Here is a 27821-nt window from a genome sequence, read left to right as displayed (position 1 = left end):
CACAACACTTGATGAAAAATACATGAAATGACAGATGGAGAAAAAAGATTATTTTGTACCCCATGAATACAGAAATGCACGTTTTAATAAAACCTCCAGACCTGAAAGTAGTAAAATTCACATGCAGAGATAGTAACAGCCCCACATTTGTAAAATTCAGATACACTTGAATGTCATTGTTGTGCCTTTTGCAGTCCATGCCAAGCCTAGATTGTGGTTTAAGAGGCACTGATGCCATTTGTATTCAAAATTTTGTGAAATGTCTGTTTTGAAACATGCAGCAAAAAGACAACCACAGATCATGAAGTCTGTTTGACCCCTACATTCAAGATGGTAGAAGGTCAACACCACTGTTCCATTGACCTCTGACGCAAAGAACGAGAAATGTTTTGAAATGTCTGTTTTGATCCATGCAGTAAACAGAAGCAGGCAGAAGTCCATCCTTTAACCTCTGGATTCAAGATGGCGGAAGGTCACCACCACTGTTCCGTTTACCTCTGACCCAAACAGAGAATGAGAAGTGTACTTGCCACAGGCATGTGTGGAACTGCACAGGTGGTGATAGGCTACGGACTGGTCAACTCTGGGAGGGGGGTGCACAGAGGGGGGCTAGGGGGCAAGGAGGGGGTATGGAGCACGGAGGGGGTATGGGAAGGGGGTATGTTGGAGGGTGAAGTGAAGAGGTATGGGTGCCAGAAATTTCACAATTTGTTATGATTATGAAACAATAGACTAGAAAGATAACGTTTGCAAAGCGAATGCATTATGTTTACCTTTGCATATGGTCTGCTCTGTTAATTCTTACTCAAAAACATTCATAGACAGGAGTATAAATCCCTCCTGCTATAAAAGTGCAACATGATGTAACCCAACACCAGTTACCATGGTGACAGACGTCTGGTTCAGGTCATTGACCATATTTCTTTGGAGAAGAAGAAGAGGAAGAAGAAACAGAGCAAAAACCATATTATGTTTCCTTCTGCAAAGGTAAACATAAACATACAGCATGGAATGTGCACATGATGTAATCCAACACCAGTTACCATGGTGACAGACATCCGGTTCAGGTCATTGACCTTATTTGTTTGGAGATACAAGAAACACAAGTGAAAGTAAAAAGGGTAGTCTCAAGAAAGCAAAAGGAAAGTATAAAAATAAGGAGTATTTACCGATGGATCTTCAGGTGGGGGCGTGTTGTTCAAGTCCTAAAAAAAGACACAGAAAAAGGAAAAGGAAAAAACATCAACTAAAGACTAAGGAAGAAAACATATAACATCTGTGTCCATAATATCACCATAGTCCATAATATCACCATAGTCCATAATATCACCACCTTGAGAAACAGTGTGCTTAAAGATATTTTTACTGCAACATACCCTAGGTATGTACATTTGAGGTGTGCAGGAGTACATACCAAAAGTATGTTGCAGTAAAAATATCTTTAAGCACACTATTTCTCAAGGTGGTGATATTATGGACCCTGGTGATATTATGGACACAGATGTTACAAAAGAAACGAGAACAAAGCATAAATTTAATGAAGCATTTACTAAAGATATGGAAGAAAACAAACTAAAGAAACTGGCATAAATCTAAATTATGAAGAAGCAAAGAAACAGCAAACCTTCAACTAATAAGAAAGAAAGTTTTGCAAGTTCTTGCCCGTAGGCTAATTGCAGGTACATGTAACATGAAAATAAAGGATGGACAACGAATAACAATAATAATACAACAGAAGCAGACAGAAACAGTACAAAAGTAGCACATTTTTTGTCTACTAGATAAAGAAGGAAAATTTTCGTAGTGGGAAAATTGAAGTTTCCACAGTGTTTTGAGTCTGTGGTTGTCTTGCATCATAACGTAACACGAGACAAAGTAAATGTTTGCAGTACAAGGAGTTCCCAGTGAGCTGTGAATATAAAACCAACCAAAACATTTCAAGACTTCATTCGTGTGAGCCCACTTTGAACTTTCTCAGTCAGGACACGTTCTGCTACCAGTAGTACAGTTTGAAGAGAGCCTGCAAGGGGGGGTCCCGACAACGCTCTATGCTGAATTCGGAAACCTCTCGATAACGCTTTACGATAAATTCCAAGTGGCTACAGCGCATTACGTAGAATTAAAACGGCGAATACGCTCTACGCAAAAATATTGGAGCGGTCCGTCTATGCTCTACGTAGAATTAAAACGGCCGATTACGCTCTACGGAAAAGAGCTTGTGGGCCCCCATTGAAGCTAATCACCATTTCTTCCTCCATACTCCATCTCTCACTCAGGAGATAGTTCCACGCTGAAAGCTTCTTTCCTAGAACTACATCACTGTGGAATAGGTACCTTCAACTTTTCAAGTCTAGGGTGGACAAACATCTGTCTCTACAGTTCCTTAATGTAACCCAAATCATGTAGTTCATATGAGCCTTGTTTTGAGGTGAAAATTGAAGTAGATAAAAAAATAAAACTTATAGTACATCATATTATAATGTTCACAGACAGTATTTCAGGATCTACGGTACATATCTAACTGTTGACAGTTGATCATGGGTCAGACTATTTTTAGACTAAAGGGTCATGAAGGTCAAATATTCAACTGTCCAACCCAGGGGTCAGCTGACCTGTCAGTCATTCACCCTTCAGCTGTCAATCATCAGATATCAGCTCTGTTGTCATGGAAACAGTCTGATCGCCATGACGATATAAGAATGTAGATTTGTGCTTCTTATGAAAAAAATATTAATTGTTATTCTTAGTGTTCAACTCCCATATCTGCCTGCATAAAATTTCTGTATACCTCATTCCATAAGCGAGACCAAATCATCAATACATGACCACACTGCATTTCATAAATTGTTATCAATAGGCATAGCAGTTTGTAGGAAAATAATTGTTAAGTTAGTTAAGATAGTTAAGTTCTATAGTACTGTAACATTGTCTTTCTGCCATACATTGTACCATGTACAATCGTCGAACAATAAAGCTCTTTCTTAGAGAAATTCATTCTTAGAGAAAGGATGATTATCATATGAGTGCTTTACATACCAACATAATCCCTCAGCTGGAGTTTATCATAACATGTCTGTTTGTCTAAGGAAGGATGATGTCTTTAAGTTTAAGAAGGGATGAGAACACCCGATGCCTTAGAACCATCTGTAGCGACTTACAGAAACAAACACAGAAATTCTGTCTCAGACAAGCAGCCAAAACAGACAAGCAAACTGCCAGCTAAGGTTGGAATGTTATTCAGGCAGATATCAGCATGATTGTTTCACGCTTGCAGACTACAGGATGGAATAAATGCAGGGAATTTCACACAGGAATGTTTTCCTAGCTTATTCATGATTTCTCCTCCCTACTTCAGCACATGATGCCTGTAATTGATTGATTGATTGATTGATTGATTGATTGGCTATCATTTCAGTAGGCTGAGCTGATTGTTTTTGGTCCAACGACATTGTATTAAAATGTGTGTAATTGTTCCAATGAATAAATAAATCAAGGAACTTCAACAAGACGCTTGAATAAAATTTAGTAAACCTGCTGTTGGACCAGTCCATTAGCCCTGTGGGGGTGGGCAGGGCCAGTGCTAATGACAGGTTATTGAACTTGTACAAAAGCGTCCTGCCTCAGGGCAAAACTGCAACAACTCGTCAGACACGTAAACACAAACGTGACTCCACTAACAACACCACACGGTACAATACTTACTGCAGACCTTTCTACTTGCAACAATGGGGAGGGGGGTGGCAGAAAGGCTGGGGAAAACGTTGTACAGTACATGAAGGGAAATGATGTCCATCTGCATTTCATTTTCAAGCAATTCACCTCAACTACGTTGTATGCCCCCCTCCCCCTCTAACATGTGACATGACTATTTCATACAACAGTAACATGTGTGCGTGACCACAGCTGCAGCTTTATAAACAGTCTGTCCTGGTCTCACAGACTACACAAAAACTAAAGTATGGACACAGTCCACCTGTCCAAGACACGTCAGTTTTTACTGTGAAATGTTGTAGCACGTACCGAAATATGCATGAATCCAATACAACGTATATATTGTACAGCAACAAGAGTAAAACCTGGACCAAACTCTGGTCTCACAAATGTCAAATATCTTCAACTCAAGTTCAAACAAACGAACCTTCTTCCTCACACCTTGCACAAAGACTTCTTTCGTACTTCCTAGCCCAATAACAATTGGATTATTAGCAGTCATGACTTGCCGTGATAGCTTAGGAAAGAGACATGTGAGCTAGACCAGGGACTGCAAGTGGCCTACATTTCACAGAACTGATCAGTGTGACAACAGTGATATTATCAGTGAAACAACGGAAGTTTACATCCAACCTTCTTCTCTAACACCAACTGTTCCCAAACCTCAGGTATAAGAAGCAGAATCGTTTAAGTTGCTTCAGAAGTTTCAGAAAGAGAGAGATAGGCCTGTGAGCTTAATACCAGGTCCTACAAGTGGCCTACATTTCACAGTACTGGTCAGTGTCCATTCCCAGACCAGGATCTGTTCTATTTCAATGAAAACAACAACTGGTGCAACAACAGCTGAAGCAGGTTACGGTACATCCAACATTTCTCTCTCAAGGCACAAACCTTCACAGACCTGTTGTAAGCTCAGCAGAAACGTGTAAGTTGCAGTAAGAATCTGAAGTTGAGACTCTGAGTAAAATACAGGCGTGTGTCTCCTGCGACAAGCAACATTCACAGAACCAATCTGACCCAAACTTACAGCATTGATATTATCAGTGAAACAACATAACACCAACCTTCCCAAACCCTTGTAAGTTGCAATAGGAGTTTCCGAGAGTTCTAAACAGGCGTGGGATCTTTTGTGGGTCCAGCCAAGCGGCCTACATTTTACAGAACTTATCAGCGTCCATGTCCTGATATACAGCAGTGATATTTTCTATGAAACAACTGTTACAACTGAAACAACAGATCTACCTTCTAAACACTGACCTTTCCCTAACCTGACCCCTGTTGTAAGCAGCAGAAACTTGCAGCAATAGTCAAACTGACACTGTGAGAGTAAAACCCAGGCGTGTTTGTCTCCAGTACGTCCAGCCAAGCGCGTTAGCAGGTAGCGTCCCTCCGTCCTCGCCCAGCCTGATGTAATCTGATACCCTCAGGCTAATTCCTCACGGGCACGGAGAACAGCTGGGCGGAACCCACCACTACACTAGCGAGGGGGACTGGGATAAAATTTCCCAATTACAGATACAAATGTTTGGCAAACAGTTTTGTATCATAATTTTGCCAACGTCAAAATTTATCACAAGCATTTTTATCAAAATTATTGGAAAATCTATACCTTATTACACTATAATGATTGACCCTGCACCCCCATGTAATGAATGGACTGTGCCACTAATACAGTCTGGTCCAATAAATAACAACAAGACTTAGTATAATAATTGGGTTACTGGCGTCGGCGTCGTGTGGTATAGTGGTGGGGCTTTCAGCCCGGGACCCAGGGGCCCTGGGTTCAAATCCACCTACTACATACCCCGATGTTGTGCCCTTGGGAAAGGCACTTAACACACATTTCCTCATACAGCCAGTCTCTGAAAGCTGTCAAAAACTTTAGAGTTTGACGTTAGGAAGGGCATCCAGTCAGTAAAAACCTTGCTTCAAAAAAAAAAGACTTGCACAGGCTTGCTGTTGTGCACCTCAGCATGCTGAGGGGCAAAACGACAAGCCCAAACATGCACCTGTGCAAGCACGTCTATACCCCCGAAATACGGGGAATCAATAGACGTAAAACATGGATAAGAAGGATAAGAAGAAGACTGGGGCACCAATGGTCAAGGCTAATTAACCAAAGTTAACACAGTTAACGAACCAGAGTTAAAGCAGGGCACTGGTCAAGGTAAATTACTCAAAACAGGGTTACTAAATTAAGTTGTGACTTACATATGTCTACAATTGTGAAAATCACATCCACACTCCAAAACTGTCTGGTCTTTCCTAAAACCTTATTAGCAACTAAGACCCTTCCTGCAAATCTCTAAGCACACAGTGAACTCTCACTTCCAACTTTTTAGCAAATTTTTGTTTGTTACAAAGGAATTATCATGTATAGAGCATGTCTGAATGTAACGTTACATTTTCTTTCAACATTGTGTAAATATAGGATTTGTCCTCACTACAAAACCATGTCCCAATGGTCTTTAATTGTAAAGGTTTTCAGAAATAGATTATTTCAAACAATACCACAATTTCTCCATCCTTTCATCATTTAGAAAAATCACCAAAAAACTGTGTTTCTACTAAGATCACAAAACCCACTCATTATGCAGAATGTGGAACTATTCATTATCCACTGCCTTCAAAGAAGAAGTCAAACCCCATAATAGCAAGTGTACTAGTAGAAGTGTTTTTCCCAGACATTAGTTGTCTCTACCGTATTATTGTTCTGTACCGCACAGTATCTTTGACTCTGTAAAAGCAATTAGACTTCTGGCATGACTTTGCAAATAAAGACATAAATTTTAGTCTATAAATAGTATAATGAACATAAATTACTGTTGATTAACGAGGTAATTAATGGCATTAACCTGTCGTTAATACTTACTGAGTGGAGAACTGGTCAGCCTCGCTCCTAAAATAGTCACACTGTCAGCGACAGTTCACTAACAATCACAGTATCAAGGGCTGGGGTGCACAAGCTTCGGGAATCACACAGTAAAAACACCTCTCGTTTTCTTAACAACCCAAGTATGGGAATTAATGGACCACCCCTGAAATGTGTACAAACAAACAAACAAGTTCTTTACGAAGTTTCAGTTTAGTCCGACTCCCCCGGCATATCGAGTAAACTGTCCCTGCACCGACCAGGCTACATACCACAGACATACCACACTCCCAGCATGCTCTAGCTGCCAGTGGCAACATGGAGGGTAGAGATCAAATTACACGGGCCAGAACAGGGGAATAATTTGGTTCTAGTCAGCAAAATTGAAAAGTTTTGATACGAGAGCCACTAATCATAACTTTGAATAGATCTGTAATTATTGTCATCCAGTGTGCTGAATAAAAAAGTTAAAAACCCAAGCCCATGCACAAGGTCATCCCGTCCTGAAGGTCAAAGCTGTACTTCCATACAACTTGGCTTGTACAAGGTCGTTCTCAAGGTGAGTGCTTTCCTTCCGACCCTAACTAAGCATGTCTGGTGGAGGCGTAACAAGTCTTAAGGAATCCGTTAAAGGGAAATTCCTTCTCCATGCCAAATGACCTTGCCACATTCTACAGCTCTGAAGGTCACAGCAGCTTCCAGAAAATGGCGTCATATTTTTAAGGAAAGTCCAGTCCACGGCACAGTCATGTCGTGTTGGGGTTTTTGTTGTGTTATATAACACAATATTATGTTGTGTTTATGTCATGTTATAAGCCACTTACCAAATACTGCATCACAAAATAAGACACTTCGCCAAAACAAGCTGAAAGAATGTCTACATTGTAATTCAAACCAAACATTCACTCATTCATGTAGCAAAGCAGCCATTGCCTGTTTGCCCATAGCATCACTTGAATTTCTGCTTTTACTGTATGGTGAAAAGTTGCAGTGCTCTATTGCCACCTAGTGGGCACAAACTGAACTGCAACAAGCCAGATCATCACATTTGACAGCAAGATTTTCCTTTTTACTCTCCCTTAAACTTTGTCTCTCAGTCATTAACTACACCATTGGCATCACTAACTTACTAACTAATCACTAACTCATTAACCTAGTTAGTAATATCGATAACTCACCCTAACCAGTGACTTCATGACGGGACTGTCCATGAGACCCTTGAGGAAGATCAGGTCGGTGTCCTTGGCTCACTAACTCATCACTAGTTAACTAACTCATTAACCTAGTTAGTGATATTGATAACTCACCCTAACCAGGGACTTCATGACGGGGCTGTTTCTCAAAACCTTCAAAGAAAATCAGGTCAGTGTCCTTTTTCACCTACTAACTCATCGCTAACTCATTAACCTAGTTAGTAATATCAATAACTAGTTAGTAATATCAATAACTCACCCTAACCAGGGACTTCATGACGGGACTGTCCATGAGACCCTTCAGGAAGATCAGGTCCGTGTCCTTGGCTCCGGCACTCCCAAGATCCTCCATGTTGTCGAGCACTGCCTGAACTGCGGCTGTGGGGAGGGGGGCGGCAAGGTCACTCACAAGGTCGGCACACAAAATTACTGATTTGACTAAGTATTGAAATAATCAAACAACATCAACCTATACAATTACACATCAGAGATTGTATCACTATAACTGTGTCAATGTGTGACCAGGAAAAATGTGTTATACAAAACTGTGTCAATGGTTTGTCAGAAGAGAAAAGTCATGTATGTAACTATGGAGTGCAATTTGGTAACATGCTAACAGGTTGTGTGTCATAGGTGTAGGTAGGTGATGTTTCAGAGGAAGGGCAAAATCATGAGATATGGAGGGGGATGGGGAAGGAGGGACAAATCATGAGATATGGAGGGAGGGGTGGGGGAAGGAGGGACAAATCATGAGATATGGAGGGAGGGGTGGGGGAAGGAGGGACAAATCATTATATATGGAGGGGGAGGAGGGAAAGCTGAGGTACCAGCATCAATAGAGGAAAACCAAGACTGGTAGTTTTTAGCTTGTTTCTCTCAACAATCACTGAATAATAATTGACCCACTCAATCCCTCAAATGGAACATGTGAACATGTGAAATTTCCTACAAACTATGTATAATTACTATAAAGTCATGCATGGATCTGAGAAGGAAAAACAACAATGTTGTTACAAATAAGGAATGGAAAACTGGCCGAACCAATACAATCTGTTGTTTCACACACATCACAATTCTACAACATGAGTTTAAAGTTCAACACAATACATAACATTTGCATTTCTGTCTGTTTTGCAAAGGTTCATCGTAAATTGAAGCTTGAGCAATTCATTTTTTTTCAACAGTTTTGTTTTGCTAATAAATTTTAAATGAGAAACAATAAATTGGATTGGTTTGGCCATACAGTGACCTTTGACCTACCATCATATTCTTTATGAACGTTTGTGACGTAGTCCATAAATAAGGCTAGAAACAAGATAAACAATTTGTTTGTTTGTAAACAAGATGGTAAACAATTTGTTTGTAAACAAGATGGTAAACAATTTGTTTGTTTGTTTGTTTACTTTGTTATAGTGAATAAATAGGGCTAGAAGCAAAAGCGGAAATTTCCGATTAATGTCATTAATTAATTAAGCCCGTTTATTGAACATAAGGCTAAAAAGACATAGCAGAACAAATGTACATATAATACTAAAGGTGACCCATACATGCATATACATGAGTTCTTGTAAAACTAAATATTCTGGAAGAGGACATGATAAAAAGCAGGCTAGATGTAAAACTTGAATCATGGTCATACATGATTATTTATTCTCTGTTTTCATGTTATCTTATAAAAATTGAATCAAACAACCACTGAACTGACTTCCCGTAGCCCAGCCAGCCATCAGCTAACTACAGAATCATGTAACCCGAGTACAAATCAATACAGAAAGTGCCAATGTCAGGGAGAGAGTCAGATACTGGAACTCAGGAAGCCAATATTGGCTGGCAGGGTCTGCAGCAGGGAGGAATGAACTTGTCAGGAATTATCTGTTCCTGGATTCTAGTGATGGATGTTGTAGTTTTTGGCACTCTGAAGCAACTGGTTAATATTTTGCACTGCTGCATGAGCAAAGCAAGGACGTATTCCAAAAACAAGAATAAAAGAATAATAGCTTTGTCCCTGCACTACAGCAATGCCTTATTGGTACATGGGTACTTTGTTCCCACTGATATTTGTTGAATTATCTAATCCTGTATTCCAGTGATGGCTGTTGTACTTTTTGGCAGTCATCACTTTTTCGAGCGTTACGTAGCGAAAATCCGGATGGTACCCAGGCTACATTTTTGGTACTGCAGCAATGAATTATTGGTGCATGGGCAGTTTAGAGGCAGATTTTATGCTAGAGCAGAGAAAACGAATGCTTATGTCTGCAGTCAGCATATTTTAACAAAACGAGCCACGTTTCAACCATGAATTATTGGTACATGGGCAGTCTTTATGTTGCAGATATTGGCTGGCAGCCTTAGCTGAAAGGAATAAAGACCTGTAGAAAATAGTGCTTACACACTGAAATGTAGCTTTTAATGCTTGCATGTTTCACCCAAAAAGTAAAAAAAAAAAAAACATCAGCAAAAAGCATGTAATTCAGACACAGCAGAAACATTATCATGTATATCTAGCTGCAGTTTCTCAAATGCAGTGATGTTTGATATTATATCTCTCTATTTCCAAAGCTTATACTCCTGTGTTTGCTTTCAGACAGTCAAAAATCATTTAATTCAGACACAGTAGAAACATAAAGAGCAGTTTCTCAAATGCAGTGATCGATGTCTTACATTATATCTCTCTATTTCCAAAGCTAATAACTTACATACCTTAAAGCTTGAGTACTGAGTACTGTTATACATGTAGCTTTTAATGCATTTTGCAGTTAGAAGTAGAGAAATGTAAGTCAGCAAAAAATGGCCTGTTATTCAGCCGCAGGAGAAACAGACATTTTTTCTGCCAGAAACATGGTTTCTTTTTTGGAACTGTAGCAGTTTCTCATGCTGTAATATCCGAAAGCATACAGTATTTTCTATAGCTCTTTATTCCTTTCCAGCTAAGCCTGCGAGCCATTATCAGTTGGAACAGCTACATTGCGGCATGGAAACTGCCCATGCACCAATAATTCATGGCGTCATGGCCAAAAGCATGATCATTTCTTTTTGGTTAAAGATACTGACTTAGGACATATATAATGTATCCTTTCCTTGAACATTTTATATGCTATGGGCTGAAATCTGCCTCTAAACTGCCCACACACCAAGAAATGGACATTTTTCTGCCAGCCTCAGCGCTACTGGGAGCAGTGCTTCATGGGTAATTTATATGCAGATTTCAGCCTTTATCATTTATAGTGTGAGTAGCTGACCAGATCGGTCAACAGAGCCATTAGTTTCACTCTCAGGCCAAAGGAGAAAGTCTACCTGTACCTTGGTGCAAACACTTCAGGGATGCAACCGACAGATTCAAATTTTACTCCCAGTCTTCTTCAGTAAGATAATTCTTTCCCAGTCTTCTGTTTTCAATATTGAATTTTTACTTTAGAATGGATATTCAAAAACCAAAGAGATAAACAATCCATAGAATTTCTTCTAATTTCAGGACATGGGTCAGAAGTCCAGATTAAAATCTTACCTTAATGCTTGAAACTCTGTGTAAAATTATATCCTAATTCAACCCAACTTGCTGAAACATTTAACTTGATTCTTTAAAAATTTGGCAATCATGACATATAGAGGTCACCTTGGTTTTTTATGCAGCAAAATTTTATGATACTTTGTAACTGAGGTGTTCTAGAGATGAGTATATTGGGATTAATTAAATCTAGGACACGTCAGACTGAAGATCCACCAAGAAACAATCAGCTGCCTTAATTTTGCCACCCGCTACATTATAAGTAAGTAATAAAGTCAACGTAATGAAATGACTGATGAAATCAGCGTGTGTAGCAAATGTAAGAACTGACACATTCCAATGTGTCCAAATTAGATTTCGCCACACCGTTTGGTTCGCCACAGTCTATTCAGGCCATCTGGGTCAATAAGGAAGGGATGGTTCATTAATGCTGCTTAATGAGGGGGAGGTTCGTTATATACCCATTTCAGCAGGAATATGTCTCAATCCAGTTTCAGCTGATTTGAGATGACGTCTCACTTCCAGAATTCAAGTTATCGATTCAGGTGTCAAACTAAGGATAATCCTGGGACTTGGGGGATTGTCAAGGTTTAGCACTAAATACAGGTTACAACATGTATATATTCAAATATTCAAAGACAAATCAAACTAGTAGGGTAACTGGATAAATAACGGAGATAACTTCCGGACTTTTTGAGTGACATCCACCACTCCTCTTCACCACAGCATCACTAAATGAATTGTATTTATAATAATACTACTAACAGTTGATGTGTTGATGGTGAATTCAGCACCAAGGACAGGATATAGCCAACACACAGCCGGGTGTAAATTCACTGTCATTGATGTTAACCACAGATAAGTGTGTTCTTCATGACAAGCACTACTAACAGTAACTATGTGGATGGTGTATTCAGTACCAAGGACAGGGTACAGCCAACACACAGCCGGGTGTATACCTACTCTCATTAATGTGAACCACAGATAAGTGTGTCATCCTGAGCATTATACTGTAATGTAGAGTCAGGTGGGCACCCAGGCTGGTTTCTGGGGCTGACATATCAGATCCCAGCCCCCAGATTTACGATCAGGCAGTGTAAAACTAAAAGCACTCTGCAGCAGCACAGCTGTGATGGCCCAGAGATAACCCTACTGTCCTGACTGAAGAGACTTTCATGTTTCATGTTTCTTTACTACAAGAGCCACTAGCACAACATTACAGTGACTATGTTATAGCATGTACATGTAAGGACCATGGGCATTGTGACAAAAAAGTGAAAGTGATCTAGAACCAGTTTAGCTCATTAAAAGCTAATCTTCCACTGGTCGTGACAGAGAAGACAGACGCTATATACAGTATCTACAGGTTCATTGTACCAGGGAAATCCCCCCAGCTCTTTTCGACAAGCACAATTAACAATGGACCATGGCTTAACGTCCCGCCCTAAGGACTGCGACCCTAAACAGTAGCGTGCATGTCGGGTGAGCGACATCGGCTGGGATTCGAACTCCCAACCTCTTAGTCCAGAGGCAGGATCGCTACTCACTGGACTACGCACGCTACATGACAACTTTTTGTTACAGATACTAGTGTTTACACCCTAGACTGAAGTTCAAACTACAGAAATATTTTTGCTTCCATCCACATAACATCTGGACTGTCACAACTTGAGAACGGCTTTGAGCCTTTGCTAATTTCCATAAATGCTTCAAATCAACAGTAAAGAGTGAATTCTAAATTCCTATATAACCCAGATCAAAACATAATCTGCACAACAACTAAAGACAAAAACACAACAACTCAAGACTAAAACTCAACAACTCAAGACAAAAACACAACAACTCAAGACTAAAACTCAACAACTCAAGACAAAAACACAACAACTCCTAGACTGTCCCACAAACTGGAACACCTGCCTGCACACCTGAGTGAACACCTGGAACAACTCGTGACCTGACCCTTACGACCTCTGGTGACCCCAATATGTCACGGTGCCATTCCGGGAAAATGCGCTGCAAAATTTATTCCGTTTTAAATTCCGGCCGCGCCGACGGAATTCTTTAATTTGGTCTCAGACATTCCTGGGTCAAAATTCCACAACAGGACAAAATGAAGACACTATGATGAAGGCTAAGGCCACACCAATTTAATTTCTTGGTTAACGGATTCGCCCGCTTCATTTTTTTCTGATTTGCAAATAAAAATAAAAATTCAGAATTAACTGCAAAATGCTCATATCTTGCCCTGAACAGTTGAAAACAGTCCTTTTCTTCCTAGTTGTTACAGTAATTTCATATTTCAATGCAGTAGTATCATTAAAAGTTCAAAATTCATTGTTTAAATTTTGAACCAGCCTGGTGTGTTGACTTCATGGCTCCTATCGTACCATTTTGGGCCATAATAGGATTCCTAGGCCTGTTTTTATTTTTATTTTTTTTTCGCCCGCCCGCTCCATTATTTTTCTATAAAAATCCGTTAACCAAGAAATTAAATTGGTGTGGCCTAAGGGAAAACTAAACAGTGTTCAAAATACCCATCTGTATTTTGCCATTTTACAGACAGATTTACAATGTTGCAGAAGAAAAATCCTACAATGTGTAATTTTGCATTACTAAGTTGAGAAGACTGTACAATGTAGCATGGAGGCTTATGTATTTGCAGGATGTGTTTCCGAATTGCAGAACAAAATTTTGGCTCATCTGCAATACTGCAGAACATTGGAAAAAAAGGATTTCTACAACTGCTAAACGTTCAATAAAAATGTAGATCATGTTAACATGTTTGCCACATTTTTCCACACTTTACATTTTCAAACCAATATCCTCAACTATCTCATTTGCAAAGCCAAAGTGTGTTTTTGCTGAAGCTAAGTTCTTTGTTCTGTTGATTGTGTACGTTATTTTTGGTAGCTAATTATTATTTCATGATCTTTACTGCAGCCCATAATCAACACAATTCTGACATGTCTAATATTGAATATTTTATAATATTCCACTCAGCTGTTTTCAATATTGCTTCATTGGGCAATTTTTTTGTATCTTTTGTTCTACATGTTTGCATTTTACTTAGATTTGAACCATTTTGTTATTGCTGAAATTTCATAATTTGTCCCGTTAAACATAAAATATTGTCTTTGGTCTTTTGGCATTTCAAATTTTTCAATGCATTTCCGAAAATTTCCTTTTTTTAGGTCTGATGAATAAAAACGTGGAAATTTGCTGAAAAAAGATGTCACAATGTTACAATCAAATTTTATCCTATTTTTCACAAATTTCAACATAGACAACAATGGGCTCATTTTTGGTGGGTGATTTTTCTTGAAATTCATGATTCTTAAAAATTGTAACTCAAAATATTTCAGATATATAGGATTTCCGATTATTCCAAATGTAGCCATTTGCAGTAATGTTCACATCTATATTTCACGGCAGAATCTCCTAATCTTGTTGCCATGGCAACACCCATGGATAATTACCTCTGCTGTAAAAACACTCGTCAATGGAAATTAACGATCCTCTGGGGAATCTCCAAATGACCAAACAAACCAAATGGAATTCTTAATGAAAAATTTCATGTAGAAAAACACGGGACATTTTCACAGCTGCATTTAATGATGACCCTGAATTTTTTTACGACACTCTGACATTTTTGTTTAGATGTTTAAATTCCCTCTTGCAGAGTTTCAAGTCTACCCGTATGAATTTGCGACAAGAAAAATGAATTTTTTTAGATTTTGGCATCTTCCTGTATTTCTAATAAAGTTGCAACACACACAAAAAATTTGCCACAACAAAGCAAACCAAATGTTGCAAAAATTCTGGGGAGAAAAACACAAGAAATTTTCACACAATCATGAAGGTTCTGACAACCTTGTTCACAAATTTATCTTCCAAACTTATCAAATACTGTAATGTTGCAACATAAAAACACAAATTTGCCGCAATGTAGCAAAAAAAACGAATGTTTGGAAAATTCCATGGAAGAAAACAGAAACTTCCCCTGTGGCAGAAATACCTTCCTCCTCTGCCGCCTGATTGGTTGCTGCCTCGTCCAATGGGAGAGTGTCGGTCGACTCTAGAAGGTGTCGGCTTTCTTCCTTCGCAAGAAGCGACATCCTCAAGACAGTGCTGCGTCTTACTAATGTCTTTGACTTTTCCTTCTGTGTTTTATTGGGTCACAGGGATCCTTAAATGTAAATCCTGTGTCTTGTAGAGCCACAAGGATCCTTAACCATAAATCTTGTGTCTTACGGAGTTGCAAGATTCCTTAAGCAGCTCTGCTGTGTCTTATTGGGTCACAAGAATCCTTAAACAGCAATCTTGTGTCTTATAGACTCACAAGGATTCTTATTCCAGTGTCCTTGGCTTAAATCCGTCTTCGGAGTCTCTAAGTGGCACTTCTTATGTTGTTTATCTCTCTCACAAGGATTCTTGAAGTTTCGTCCTCGTCTAAAATGCACTTCTTGGCCTTATATCCGTCTCAGAAGGACCCTTAACCAGGAATCTTGAGCTGCACTTGGGACAAAGTATCTCTGCACACAAAGAATGTTAAATGGTGATCCACACAGGAGATCGACCCTTTCTCAAGGACAGTGGAAGATGGAATTTTACTCTTCCAAGGACCCTTAAGCCGTAACTGGAGATGCACGTGGGAGAAAGTGTCACAGAGGATGTTTAATGGCACTCCACAGTGGTGAGAAACCCTAAGACAGTAAGAGAATGTTTGCTGGTACTTAAGCAGGGTTAGGGATGCCTCACGTGTTTCTCCACACAGGTGAGAAACCCTTCTTTTAACCCGGAATCTTGAGCTGGCACTTGGGACAAAGTGTCGGTGCACACGGGGAATGTTTAATGCCACTCCAGCAGGGTTAGCGATGCCACATGTTTCTATGATCCACATAGAAGACTGACCCTTAGTCAAGGACGGCACGGATGGAATTTTACTGAAAAGTCAGAAAGTGTCACTGACTGCACGGAATCCACACAGGAGACCGAACCTCTCTCTCGGAAACAGTGCAGATGGAATTTTATTGTCCGTTATATAGAATCAGGTCGATCTTTACACGTTACGGACATGGTGATTAATTCCACACTGGAGAAAACCTAGGAAAAGCCTAAAACTCACGCTGGAGAGAAACCCTGAGGACTGACACAGCACCAGGCTGATGAAAGGTGTTCGTTTGTTACACGTGCTTCACTCCCATGATCTCCTGATCACTCTCAATACAGGTACAGCCTTCAATCCACACTGATGAGAAATCTTCTTGTCATAAGTACTGTAGGAGACTCCTAATAATGTAATGGCACTCCTGATGCACGTGGACCACTTTTACTTGCACACTTTCCCCTCGAGAACTCTTCTTCTAGCAGCAGTACAAAATTCTGATGGTGCTTCACACTGGAGAGAAACCCTGTTGTCCATAACACAGCAGACACTTCAATAATGTAGACTTCAGCAGTACAGATTCTGATGGTGTCTCACATTGGAGAGTAACTCTGCAAATTCAGCTTGCCATCCACAGTGGGAAGTAACCCTCTTGTGCATAACACAGTAGCACACTGCAGTATAAATGTACACTACCGCAATACAAATGCTGATGGTGCTTCACACTGGAGAGAAACCCTACAGGTTCAGCTTGCCTGTAATCCACTGTGGAGAGTTACCCTAGAAATCCACACTGGAGAGAAACCCTCTAAATGTCAATAACACTGTAACACAGCAGGCAGCACCTCAGTAATGTAGCATTCGGATATCCGGAAAGTCACAACTGTGTATCACTTTCACTCCTGTATGCAGCCCCGCTCAAACCACTTTCACCAGTTTCACCTTCAGCGGGCCGTTAAGCAGACACGTTGGCAGCAGAGGTCAACGGAACGACACACCAGCTGGAACGGCGGCCATCTTGGATATCCACAAACACGCCCTACTGAGCACGTGCAGAACTCACAGGTGTTCCACTTTCACTTTTACAGCAGGTGAGGTGATGACAGGTGAGCTGACAGTGACAGGTGTGCTGGCTGACAGGTTGGATTATATAAACCCTCAGCTAAACCTCACACAGGAGAGACCACCAACATCCACACTGGAGACTAACCCTGACGGCAGCTGATATCTCTACATGCAACAATCCGCATACAGGGCAGTTACAGATCAAAACACCGGTTCACATCACCAGTTTCACCGACCAATAAACCTCACAGAGGAGACAAACCACCGACATCCACACAGGAGAGTAACCCTGACTGATATCTCCAGCTGCAGCGATGCATAACCAGGCAGGGCCAGATCTATAACCTGTATCACATCAACATCCACACAGGAGAGTAACCTTGAAAGGACTGATATCTGATATATACACAAGTCACACAGCAATCCATATACAAGGCCAATACAGAGCAATACATGGTTTCACATCACCAGTTTCACTACAGAAACTACAGGCAATCATGCAATGACCCAGAAATGGAGAATCTGGCCAGAAAATAATCGTCCCAATTCTGCTGCCAGCTTATCTCAGAGATCAAAGCCTGCTGTAGAGTCTCCCTACAGGCTTATTGTAGATAAAAACCTGCAGGCTAATTAGAGGTAAAAACTCACCACTCACTTATGACATTAACACATTTGAGAAATAAATAATGGTGCACAGACATTGTGCTGAGGATAACACTAGGCATAGCTCTTACAATGCTACAGTTCTGCTGCCAGCTTGTCTCAGAGATCAAAGCTTTCTGTAGATTCTCCCTCCAGACTAATTGTAGGTAATAACACACGTAAGGAATAAAGATGCACACACTAGGCATAGCTCTTACTTTGCTAAAGGATAAAATTCTGAAACAGTTTTTTTTAAAGATTAGGACTATAAATACATTATCAATCAAAGCTTGCTGCCGTGCAATAGATTCTCCCTCCAGGCTTATAACATCAGCCTATTATTGTCAGGAATAATGGTGGTGAGACATTCACTGCAGTAACAATAGTCATAATATTATAAATGGTTCACAGAATGTGCTGTCAGGAAAACATCAGTCTAAACTCCAAAACTACTGAAAGATGAGGGTCTAAACAGGGTTTTTTTTTTTACATTAGGACTTTAAAAGCATTAGCAATGCTGCTGTACAATAGATTCTCAAGCTAATATGGTCAGGAATAATGGTGCTATTGTACTATTAGACACTTATTGCTATAACAATAGTCATCAATATAAATAGTGGACAGACTCTGCTGTCAAGAAAACATCAGTCACAACTATTACATCGCTGAATATAATCAAAGCTCAGTCTGAGGAAGCTTTTTAAGGTGTCTGATAGATACCGAAAATCCATTTTTTAGGATCATGACCATGAAATCATTAGACAGTAAACCCCCTCCATATCCTCTATACATTGCAGTTACAATACTGAAGGATGAATGAGGGTCTAAATAGGGTTTTCTGGGGTTTTATTTTGTATCTGTGAAATGACCCATTTTTTAGGATCATGACTATGAATACCATTAGACAATAAACCCCCTCCATATCCTCTATACATTGCAGTTACAATACTGAAGGATGAGGGTCTAAACAGGGTTTTCAGGGTTTTTTGTAGCTCTGAAAGATGAAATGACCCGTTTTTTTAGGATCATGGCTAATAAACCCCCTCCATATCCCCTACACAGTGTTATATGATATACCGGCTTGATGTCCGGTGAAATGGCTTTTCCAATATGTGCAATAAACAGTGGAGTAAAAACGGCTCAGTCAGTGTGCCAATTTTGTGTTGTCAGCCTTTTCACTGATGCAGAAGACGGGCCAAGGAAAAAAAATGTTGTGTTTCCTGTTTCCTGACCGACCCTAGAAAAAAAATGCTGACCCTAGCCTTTTTTTTGTGTGGACACCTGCAAGGGACATAAATTTTTCAAACTGATCGACCTTTTCTGGCTCCATGATTTGACACCTGAGTGATGAAACATTGTACAATCGGTTTTCCTACATTGACATTGGATTTGCAAATATCTGTCCACTCCTTATGCATGTTTTACTTTGTTAAACTGTATTGTATAACTTGCATTTTAACTTACTCACACACTAAAGATTGCTTAAGTCTAATAAAAAAAAGAAAGAAAAAAAGATAATCCCTGCCTACTGACCCTAATTACCTTCGCCAAGAAGGTTATGTTTTCGTTGGCGTTCGTGTGTCTGTGTGTGTGTGTGTGTGAGCACGATAACTCAAGAAGGCTAAGATGGATTGTCTTGATACTTGGTAGGTGGGTAGGTCTTCATGAGACGTGGAACTGATTAGATTTTGGGCCCCCTAACGGCTTGTTATGGTACTGCAGCTGAACTTCCGGTTTTGATATCTCGTGATCTAGACATACTAGGGTGACGAAATTTGGATGGTAGGTAGCTCTTGTGCTGGGGAACAAGTGACGTGAGTTTGGATCCCCTAGCGGCTTGCTCTGGAATTGCAGGGGCATTAGTTGAAAAATGTTTAAAGGCGGATAAGTCAAGAACCGATTGATGGATCGTCGTGATTTTTGGCATGTAGGTAGCTGAAGTGATGCTTGACTAATGTTATTACAATTATGCAAATATTAATGTAATTTGCATAATTAATGAGGAAATTCTATTTATCAGCTGCATTCCATGATAGGACTATTCAAGCTTGTGATATATGTAATGCAGAACGGCAGAAATACAGGCAGATATCGATTATGCAAATGAAGACTTAATTTGCATAATTAACGAGAAAATGTTATAATTACATAGTGGTAATGTCTGGAATTTCATACTTGGGATATTTGAAAGTTATGTGAACGTGAACATTATTAAACATAATTTATTCAAATAAGGACCTCATTTGCATAATTTATGAGGACATGCTATAATGGCATGCATTGATAAGATAAGACTGTCTTCTGGTGTAGAATATGATCAACAGATATAATTGATGCAATATAGGATCCTATTCGCACAATCAGGGGGATTTATCTATAATGTCTTAGTCATAAAGGCTAACATCATTTGGCGAAGGTATGAGATCGTGGAACTCTAGTTTTTTTTCAAGACTGAAACAGGAAACACAACATTTTTTTCCTCGGCCCAAGTAAGCAACAACAGCCGGGCTTCGAACCCACAACCCTCTGATCCAGCTGCCGGGTCGCTAAATATCGCTTTCATCTGCAGCCCCTGAAAAGGCTGTTGTCTCCAACAATAGGGTCATTAAAGTTTAAAACCTCCAGAGGCTACAGCTGAGTGGATATTTTCTGCAGCACAATACCCAAATGCTACCTGATAAATGGACATGGAGGATTATCTGAACAGTCTGACAGGTGAAAATAACAGGAACTATGTCGGGATAAAGCACTGGCGAAAAGAACAAGAAATAGCCTTGTTGGAAAAAAATGTTGTGTTTCCTGTTTCCCAACCGACCCTAGAAAAACCTGCCGACCCTAGACTTTTTTATTGGTGGAACCCTGCAAGCGACATTTTCTTTGAGCTGATCGACCATTTCTAGCTCCATGATCTGACACCTGAGTGATGAAACATTACATATACAATCGAAGTGTCCTTGCAAGTTTTACTCGGTATAAGTTGGATCACTAGAGATTATAATAGAGATCCCCAAAGTCTAAAAAAACATAATCCCTAAATACCGACCCTAAAGCTGAGTGGGTAGTTTCTATACTGCACAATACCCAAATGTTACCTGATAAATTGACATAGAGGATTATCTAAGCAGTCAGACAGGTGAAAATAACAGGACCTGTGTCAGCTAGTGCTGTGTACCAGTTTGCTGTACTGGTTCCAGACTTGTAAAAATGTGCTAAGGTTCAAGTAAAAAAAAAACTGAACATTGGGAATCAGTTCCAGACAAACAAACAAACAAAATCATGTCACAATCTCACATTCCCTTTTTCATTCTAGACCACATAAAGCTTTCCACAGATCAAAAATTTGTGCTGCAAAGTGAAGAAAACGTTGCCACTGGGAATTGTCATGTGTCAGCCTCTGTAATTATGTGCCCATAGTTTCACCCAGACACACAAAATGTTTGCCAACATGCAACTTGAATCACACAGCACTGGTGTCAGTGTAACTTCACTCAGGGCTGCCTCCTATCTGCCATGACTGGTACTGCACCCTAGCATGTATAAGGACTGAGAGACAACTTCTGCACTTTCTCACTGTGACTTCTGATATCATATCTCTTAAAAGGCACTTCATGTGTACAAACAACATGTAACACAGGCACAACATCTACCCTAGCAGGACAGAAAATGTCTGGACAGGAAAATTACTGGAAACATTTAAACTATGGGCAGGCTCAGACTTGAGACAAAAACAAAATCAAAATGTATGTAGGTTGTGTTGTTGTCAAACTGCTGCCTTGTCCTAATTTTTTCTTGGACCAACCCTACCAGTTAACCTTCTTACTACTGAGGGCTCATCTAACGTAACCATTAAATCTTCGAGCAGACTAAAATTAGTAGTAAAAGGGTTAAAATTACAGTACGAAGATTCAAAATAAAAAAAGACATCACCACAAACTTCAAAGTCTACCTTCAAGTTTTTGTTAAATAAAATAAAGATTGTAACATACCTATCACAACTTGGAAAACCATTAAATTATTGAGCAGACTAATAATATTACATGTAGTAGTAGTGACAGTGTTAAAATAATTCAAAACAAAAAAAGCATCACTACAAAGTCTACCTTCAACTTCAAGTTTTTGTCCATTGAAAACCCCATAAATAAGATAAAGATTATAAGATCACAACTTGGGAGAATATCAAGACATGATGCACCAAAGAACTGACATCTTTAAGACAATTACAGAGATCTACGAAAGTACCTGAAGTCTTTCCTTGTTCTTCTCCAACCCTTCAGCTTCTCTACTGTCTGTCTACTAACCAAATATGGTCGTTAGCTTCCGGTAATTTATCTTATGACCAAATATGGTCATTAGTTTCCGGTAATCTATCTAGTAACCAAATATGGTCGTTAGCTTCCGGTAATCTATCTTCTGACCAAATATGGTCGTTAGTATCCGTTAAACCCTGATGGTTTTTCTCTACCGAGTAAACAAGTCAACAACACTCGGCTCAACACAAACAAAACAGGTAAACAACAGGGTGCCTCAGAGTAAACAACTTTTTACTCCACAAGGTAACGATTATTTACATAACAACCAAACAGGTCAACAACTCTGTAACAGTACACAGAAGGGCTTTATAAAAGTTGAAAACTAGCAGCTAATAGAAATAATGTATTCTAAAAAAAAGAGGAACAACAAGTCAGTAAAAAATTCTAGGAAACAACTGATACAATACCAAGAAGTCTTCTTCTTACTGAGACCCTTCCATAAGTTCCAGCTATTCATCTAAGACAACTATCGGATCCCTAGATAGCACTTGGGCAGGAAAGTAATTCCTGGAATCGTCTCAGTCTGCTACAAATTTTAAAGTTCAATTCCAGGAAGCCTGTAGCACATTCCTGGAAACTTTAGTCCAGTTGGTAAGCTGGAGACGGGGGCAAATCTACATGTTGCCATGGCAACAAGGTTTTAGTAGGGAGAGGGAGGGATGGAAGGAAGGAGGGAAGGGATGAAGTTTGCATGTTTGGTGTGCATGTATAAATGTAACAGTTGGATACTGAACAGTACTATAACAGGAAATTTACAGCATATGTTTGACACCCAAGGTTGTACATAGTCTACCAGATATCTTTGACCCAGTGTTGACGTCACACTTCAAAGAAGCCATGTGACAAGCTTCACTGGGTCAGTCTACTGAGGAAGACCAGAGTGACTGGTCGAAAGCTCTAGGTGAGAGAATTTTTTGTGTTGTACAGTATGTAAATAGAATGTTAGTGTTACCTTGTCCAGACTCCTCCTGGGCTACAGGCATTGATGCTTCAGTTGCAGCAACTTGCGGTTAGAACGGCACACACAACGCTGATGAGAGACCACAGAACACAACGCCAGTGAGAGACCACGGAGCACAACGCTGGTGAGAGACCCGTTAGCACGCTGGTGAGAGACCCGAGGTTTGCACTGGTGTGAGACCCGTTAGACACCACAGTGGAGATGGACCACAACCAGCACTGCAGCATGCAACAAGACAAGGGTTAGTTAACATCATTAACCAGGCATTAGTTAACATCATTAACCAGGCATTGGTTATCATCAATAACTAGGCATTATCATCAATAACCAGGCACAATTATCAGTAATAATCTGTGTTGCAACATGCAAAAAGACAGTGGGTAAGACATTAATTATCATTATTAACCAAACATGAGTTATCATCATTAACCAGGCATTAGTTATCATCATTAACCAGACGTCAGTTATCAATAATAAGTACTGCACCATTCAACAAGACAAGGGTTAGTCAACATCATTAACCAGGCATTGGTTATCATCATTAACAAGGCATGAGGTATCATCATTAACCAGGCATTAATTATCATCAATAACCAGGCATTGATTATCATCAATAACCGGGCATTAGTTAACATTGATAACCAGTATTGCAGCATGTAACAACAGCAGGTTATACTAAGTTATTTTACACATAGGGAGCTGGACACAACAAGCAGGTTATTCAGATACAGATTCGGACACTGAATACCTGTAGCTGTCCTATAATTGTACAGACGCTACATTGTAACACAGACTTAATTTGCTACATGCCCCAGATTTTAAACTGCTACATTGTGCCACGCCCACCCAACGCTACAGTTGTGCTAATTAGCAGTTACACTAATTACTGACCAAGCAGACAATTACACACTTAATTGGACCATAATAAAACGTGAAATGTAGCAAATTACAGAGTAGTGTGAACCCTGGGGCAAGTTGTAACATCCTGGCTGCAAAATTACCCTCAAAACATCTCACAAGAAAACAGTTACTCAAGCACCTCGGTGGCAGAAATACCGGTACAATACTTCTGTCTTCTCGAGAATTGCAGAATGTCAAAATTTTGTTTTGCAATTCAGGGAGACTTTCTGCGAGTACACACTTAAAACTTGAGATCTAGGCCCAAGGCACATACAAAATTGCATGTTGGCAAACATTTAACATTCTCAGTCTGCAAAATTGCATGTTACTTGATTTTTTTCTTCTGCAGCAAAATGCAGACTACAGGTGGGTATTTCTAACACTGCAACTGGATAGATTTCTAAAGATGTTTCAAGTAGCATCCAGTACTTTTCCTCAGTAATTTACCTGGATGTCTACGTTTTTTATCGACACACCTCATCAAAGACTCACTTTTGTTCTGTGACATTTTCTTGTCACCAAAGTCATGCAAACTACTGGAAACTTCAACTCCCTACTGCGTTTTGTTCTGCACTTGATTATTGTACATAAATCCAACTTTTGATTGTTTCCTCTGTAAAACTGTAGACTACATTGTACCATAAGACATTTATGTCTTCCAAGCCAATAAGTACCAAGTGCTCACTTTGGGGGAGGGGGGCAACATAAATACCTGAGTTGTTTTGCCAACAAAAGTCTGAAGGTGACCTTCAACAGCAAAGGTCACAAACTGTACAACCTCAGGGGTCGTCACTATGGTGATGACCTGGGTCATGGAATGATAGACATGACTTGGGGTACATTTGTAGTACTTCACATTTAACAGTTTTCCTGCTATACTATACTATACTATACTATACTATACTATACTATACTATACTATACTATACTATACTTAAGGGTTAATGTCCCGCCCCGAGGTGAATATGGTGTGATAAAGCCTTATCAGTTGCTATAACCACCGAATAAAGCCACCAAGTGAGCGCAGCTATACTATACTATACTATACTATACTATACTATACTATACTATACTATACTATACTGTAATACTATAATACATGTAGCTATTATACAAATCAAGAGGCAAATAACCAGATAACTAAACAAACTGTACATGAACACACACACACAGTGTAAGAGCCTTCTAACAATGTGCCCTGCCGACAAGACATTGAATGATTCTATACAAATAACTTTCTACAAAAGAACAGTAGTTTCATTTTCATTTCATTTATTTACCAAGAGTGCAACATATCGCTAGCCTGGGTACCATCCTCCTATTTGTAGTTGTTAGGGAAGTGAGTGTGGGAGCCCTGGCATACAAATAGGATGGTATCCAGGCTAGCATATCACTGCAAGGGCGTTTTTCAATGTTCCCTGCGGGCACACATTGACAAAAAACAAACAAGGAAACAAAGATACAAAATAACTTAAATAACTATATAATAATAATCTATTTGTAAAGGTAGTATATCTGATAACTTCGCAAAACAATTTGGTCCAGTTTTCCTTTTTTTTATAACCCAACCCTGCCGTAAATCTTTTTGAGGTTAATGAAGGGTTTTCATGTCTCCTCACAGCCCAGTCCTGGATGGGAGCAGTAATTATTGATCTGATTGATTTTTTCTGCTCGCTTCCATTTAACCAGCGATGAACACAGTGTTTTGGTGCTGGAGGTTTTTTAAGTGGACTAAAATGTGTTTCTGAGTCTCCTGACCTCATTTATTTATCGAGGATTGACTGCAAAACGCTGGATGCTTATAGAAAAGATCTCCTAAAAGTTAAATACACAAATAGGAACATTAGTACACCAAAAAACAGTTACTCAAGCAACTGGATATGATTTTGGAAACGGTTAGACGTTTCAGGTAGCATCCAATACCTTTCGTCAATTGTTAGAAAAGCAGGTTTATAACATAAGCATGAACTATTGATTGATATGCAATTGAGTGAATTTTAGCCAGGAGTGTTATAATTGTAATGTCACAACCCAGACTATTGTTTATGTTAGCACATTGTAGGAAAAGAAGAATGCTACTATCAACTCTAGATCAGGCCAGGTACAACAATGGCCAGGTATGACATTCATTCTTACCTGTTGTCCTACCTGTACAGGTAAGGACAGGTAACCAGAATGGCATGTTTATCCAGCCTTTATATCTACCTGATCACTTTTATCCCTTCTCTTTTTCAAAACCTGTTTTTCTAACCCAGAAAATTTTGTGTCAACTTCAGGACAGAATCAACCTGCTCACCCCCTGTCAACATAAAGTGGTATCAGCCTCCACTCAACACTTGGGTCAGTCCATTAAATAAAACAGGTAAGGACAAATTCTTCTGCTTTCAACCTAAAAATATTTATCACCCTCACTGCACAGTGGTATCACCCAGCTTGCCTTTTGTTTCACTAGTCACTGGACTATTCTATTATCTAAACAGGTAAGACATCAGTGACGTCAGTGACTGAAAAATCAGAGATAATGTTGATGAACACAAAAGTCTGCCCCACCCTCTGAGAGTTTAAGATTAACAATGATAATTAAGATTAACGATGATAATATTATGTTATGGATTATTGAAGAAGATAATTGGAGGCAAAATACTGGGAACACATAAACAAGATCAACCTACAGGACAGAGGCAAGTGGCGAGCTGGCATCAAGACTCAGTTGTACTGTGTAAGCTAACCCTTGGAAGACGGGGAACAACAGATGATTAACCGGACAGGGAGTGAGTGTGACATCCAAGAATAATTCCAGACTAGTTTTAGATTCGAGTGGCCTTCAATTTTACTGAGGAATTTTCTATGCATTTTTAATGACTGGTCTGTAATTATGCAGTATATTGACAGAGTTATAGTATGCCATTTATCACATGGGATCCAATATTGCTTACATACAACATAAAGACTCAGAAACAATTTTTACTAAGTGACAGAAGACATACGTTGAAAACAGTACACGAAAAATTTTTGTGCAGGGGTCCACCCAAAAAATAGGCTAGGGTAGGCAGGTCTTTCTAGGGTCGGTCCGGAAACTGGAAACAACATGTTTTTTTCCTAGGCCTAATTTCATATACTAGTAGGCTGGAATTATAAATCCCTATTCAAGATATCATACATGACATACATTTTTTGTACTTCCCCTCCAGTAATTTTCCGAACCAGGGAAGTGAATTGTTCCAGCCCGTATGTTGAGGTAATAAACAAGAATAATGGCATGTTGGGTGATAAAAACTTGCCCCACAAAAAAACCCATCAACTCAACACACATTACAGCATGCAGCAAAATGTTTGTAGTCACTGCTCAGGAAAATGCCCACAGTACACAGTTCACACTCTCAAAACAGAGGCTCAGGCTGGTTTGGGTTTTCAAAAAACAGTTTGGCGTTTTCCATGTTGCTGGAGTAACTGTTTTTTCTGGATCCATTACCTGGACGTGTTTTGGTGTTGTTTGTTTTTTTGCATATGTACGGGTTTAGCCCGTCTTTCAATTTTTCCTGGCTAATTTTTGGGTATCTTGAACCTGGTTTATGTGGGCAGGTGGTCACTTACAAGATTGTGTGTCAATGGGAAAAATAGATCTACCGGACTATGAAAAACTGGTCACAATGAACAGGTGGTCATTATGTATGTAGTGGTCACTGTATAGGTTTGACATTTCTTACACATTTCTATGGGACTGATGGATAGACGGATGGACAGTTCTAAAGCCAACAATCTTCAACAATGAAGCTA

The 27821-nt window shown here is 39.6% G+C and overlaps 1 protein-coding gene across 23 annotated transcripts in view; it reads right to left on the bottom strand.

Moving 5' to 3' along the window:
* LOC109471907 (MAGUK p55 subfamily member 6-like) overlaps nt 1–27821 on the bottom strand; it is a 53873-nt gene that overhangs the window by 22118 nt on the left and 3934 nt on the right. For 7 of the 23 annotated variants that reach the window (XM_019771383.1, XM_019771384.1, XM_019771385.1 and 4 more), the window contains exons 1-4: nt 15297–15411; nt 9037–9081; nt 8036–8154; nt 1170–1205 (exon numbers count right to left, since the gene is read on the bottom strand). In XM_019771383.1, the coding sequence (XP_019626942.1) occupies nt 1170–1205; nt 8036–8154; nt 9037–9081; nt 15297–15396 (300 nt within the window). In that variant the 5' untranslated portion in view covers nt 15397–15411. Of the gene's footprint in view, nt 1–530; nt 601–1169; nt 1206–7761; nt 7851–7890; nt 7914–8035; nt 8155–9036; nt 9082–15296; nt 15412–22112; nt 22159–23135; nt 23363–27821 lie in introns of those variants that run through there. The other 16 variants (XM_019771386.1, XM_019771387.1, XM_019771368.1 and 13 more) reach the window with 11 other exon arrangements.

Source organism: Branchiostoma belcheri, unplaced genomic scaffold (genome assembly GCF_001625305.1).
Source record: "Branchiostoma belcheri isolate BF01 breed outbred unplaced genomic scaffold, Haploidv18h27 scaffold26, whole genome shotgun sequence".
In the NCBI taxonomy this organism is placed as follows: Eukaryota; Metazoa; Chordata; class Leptocardii; order Amphioxiformes; family Branchiostomatidae; genus Branchiostoma; species Branchiostoma belcheri.
This window is presented reverse-complemented; position numbering and strand designations above follow the sequence as displayed.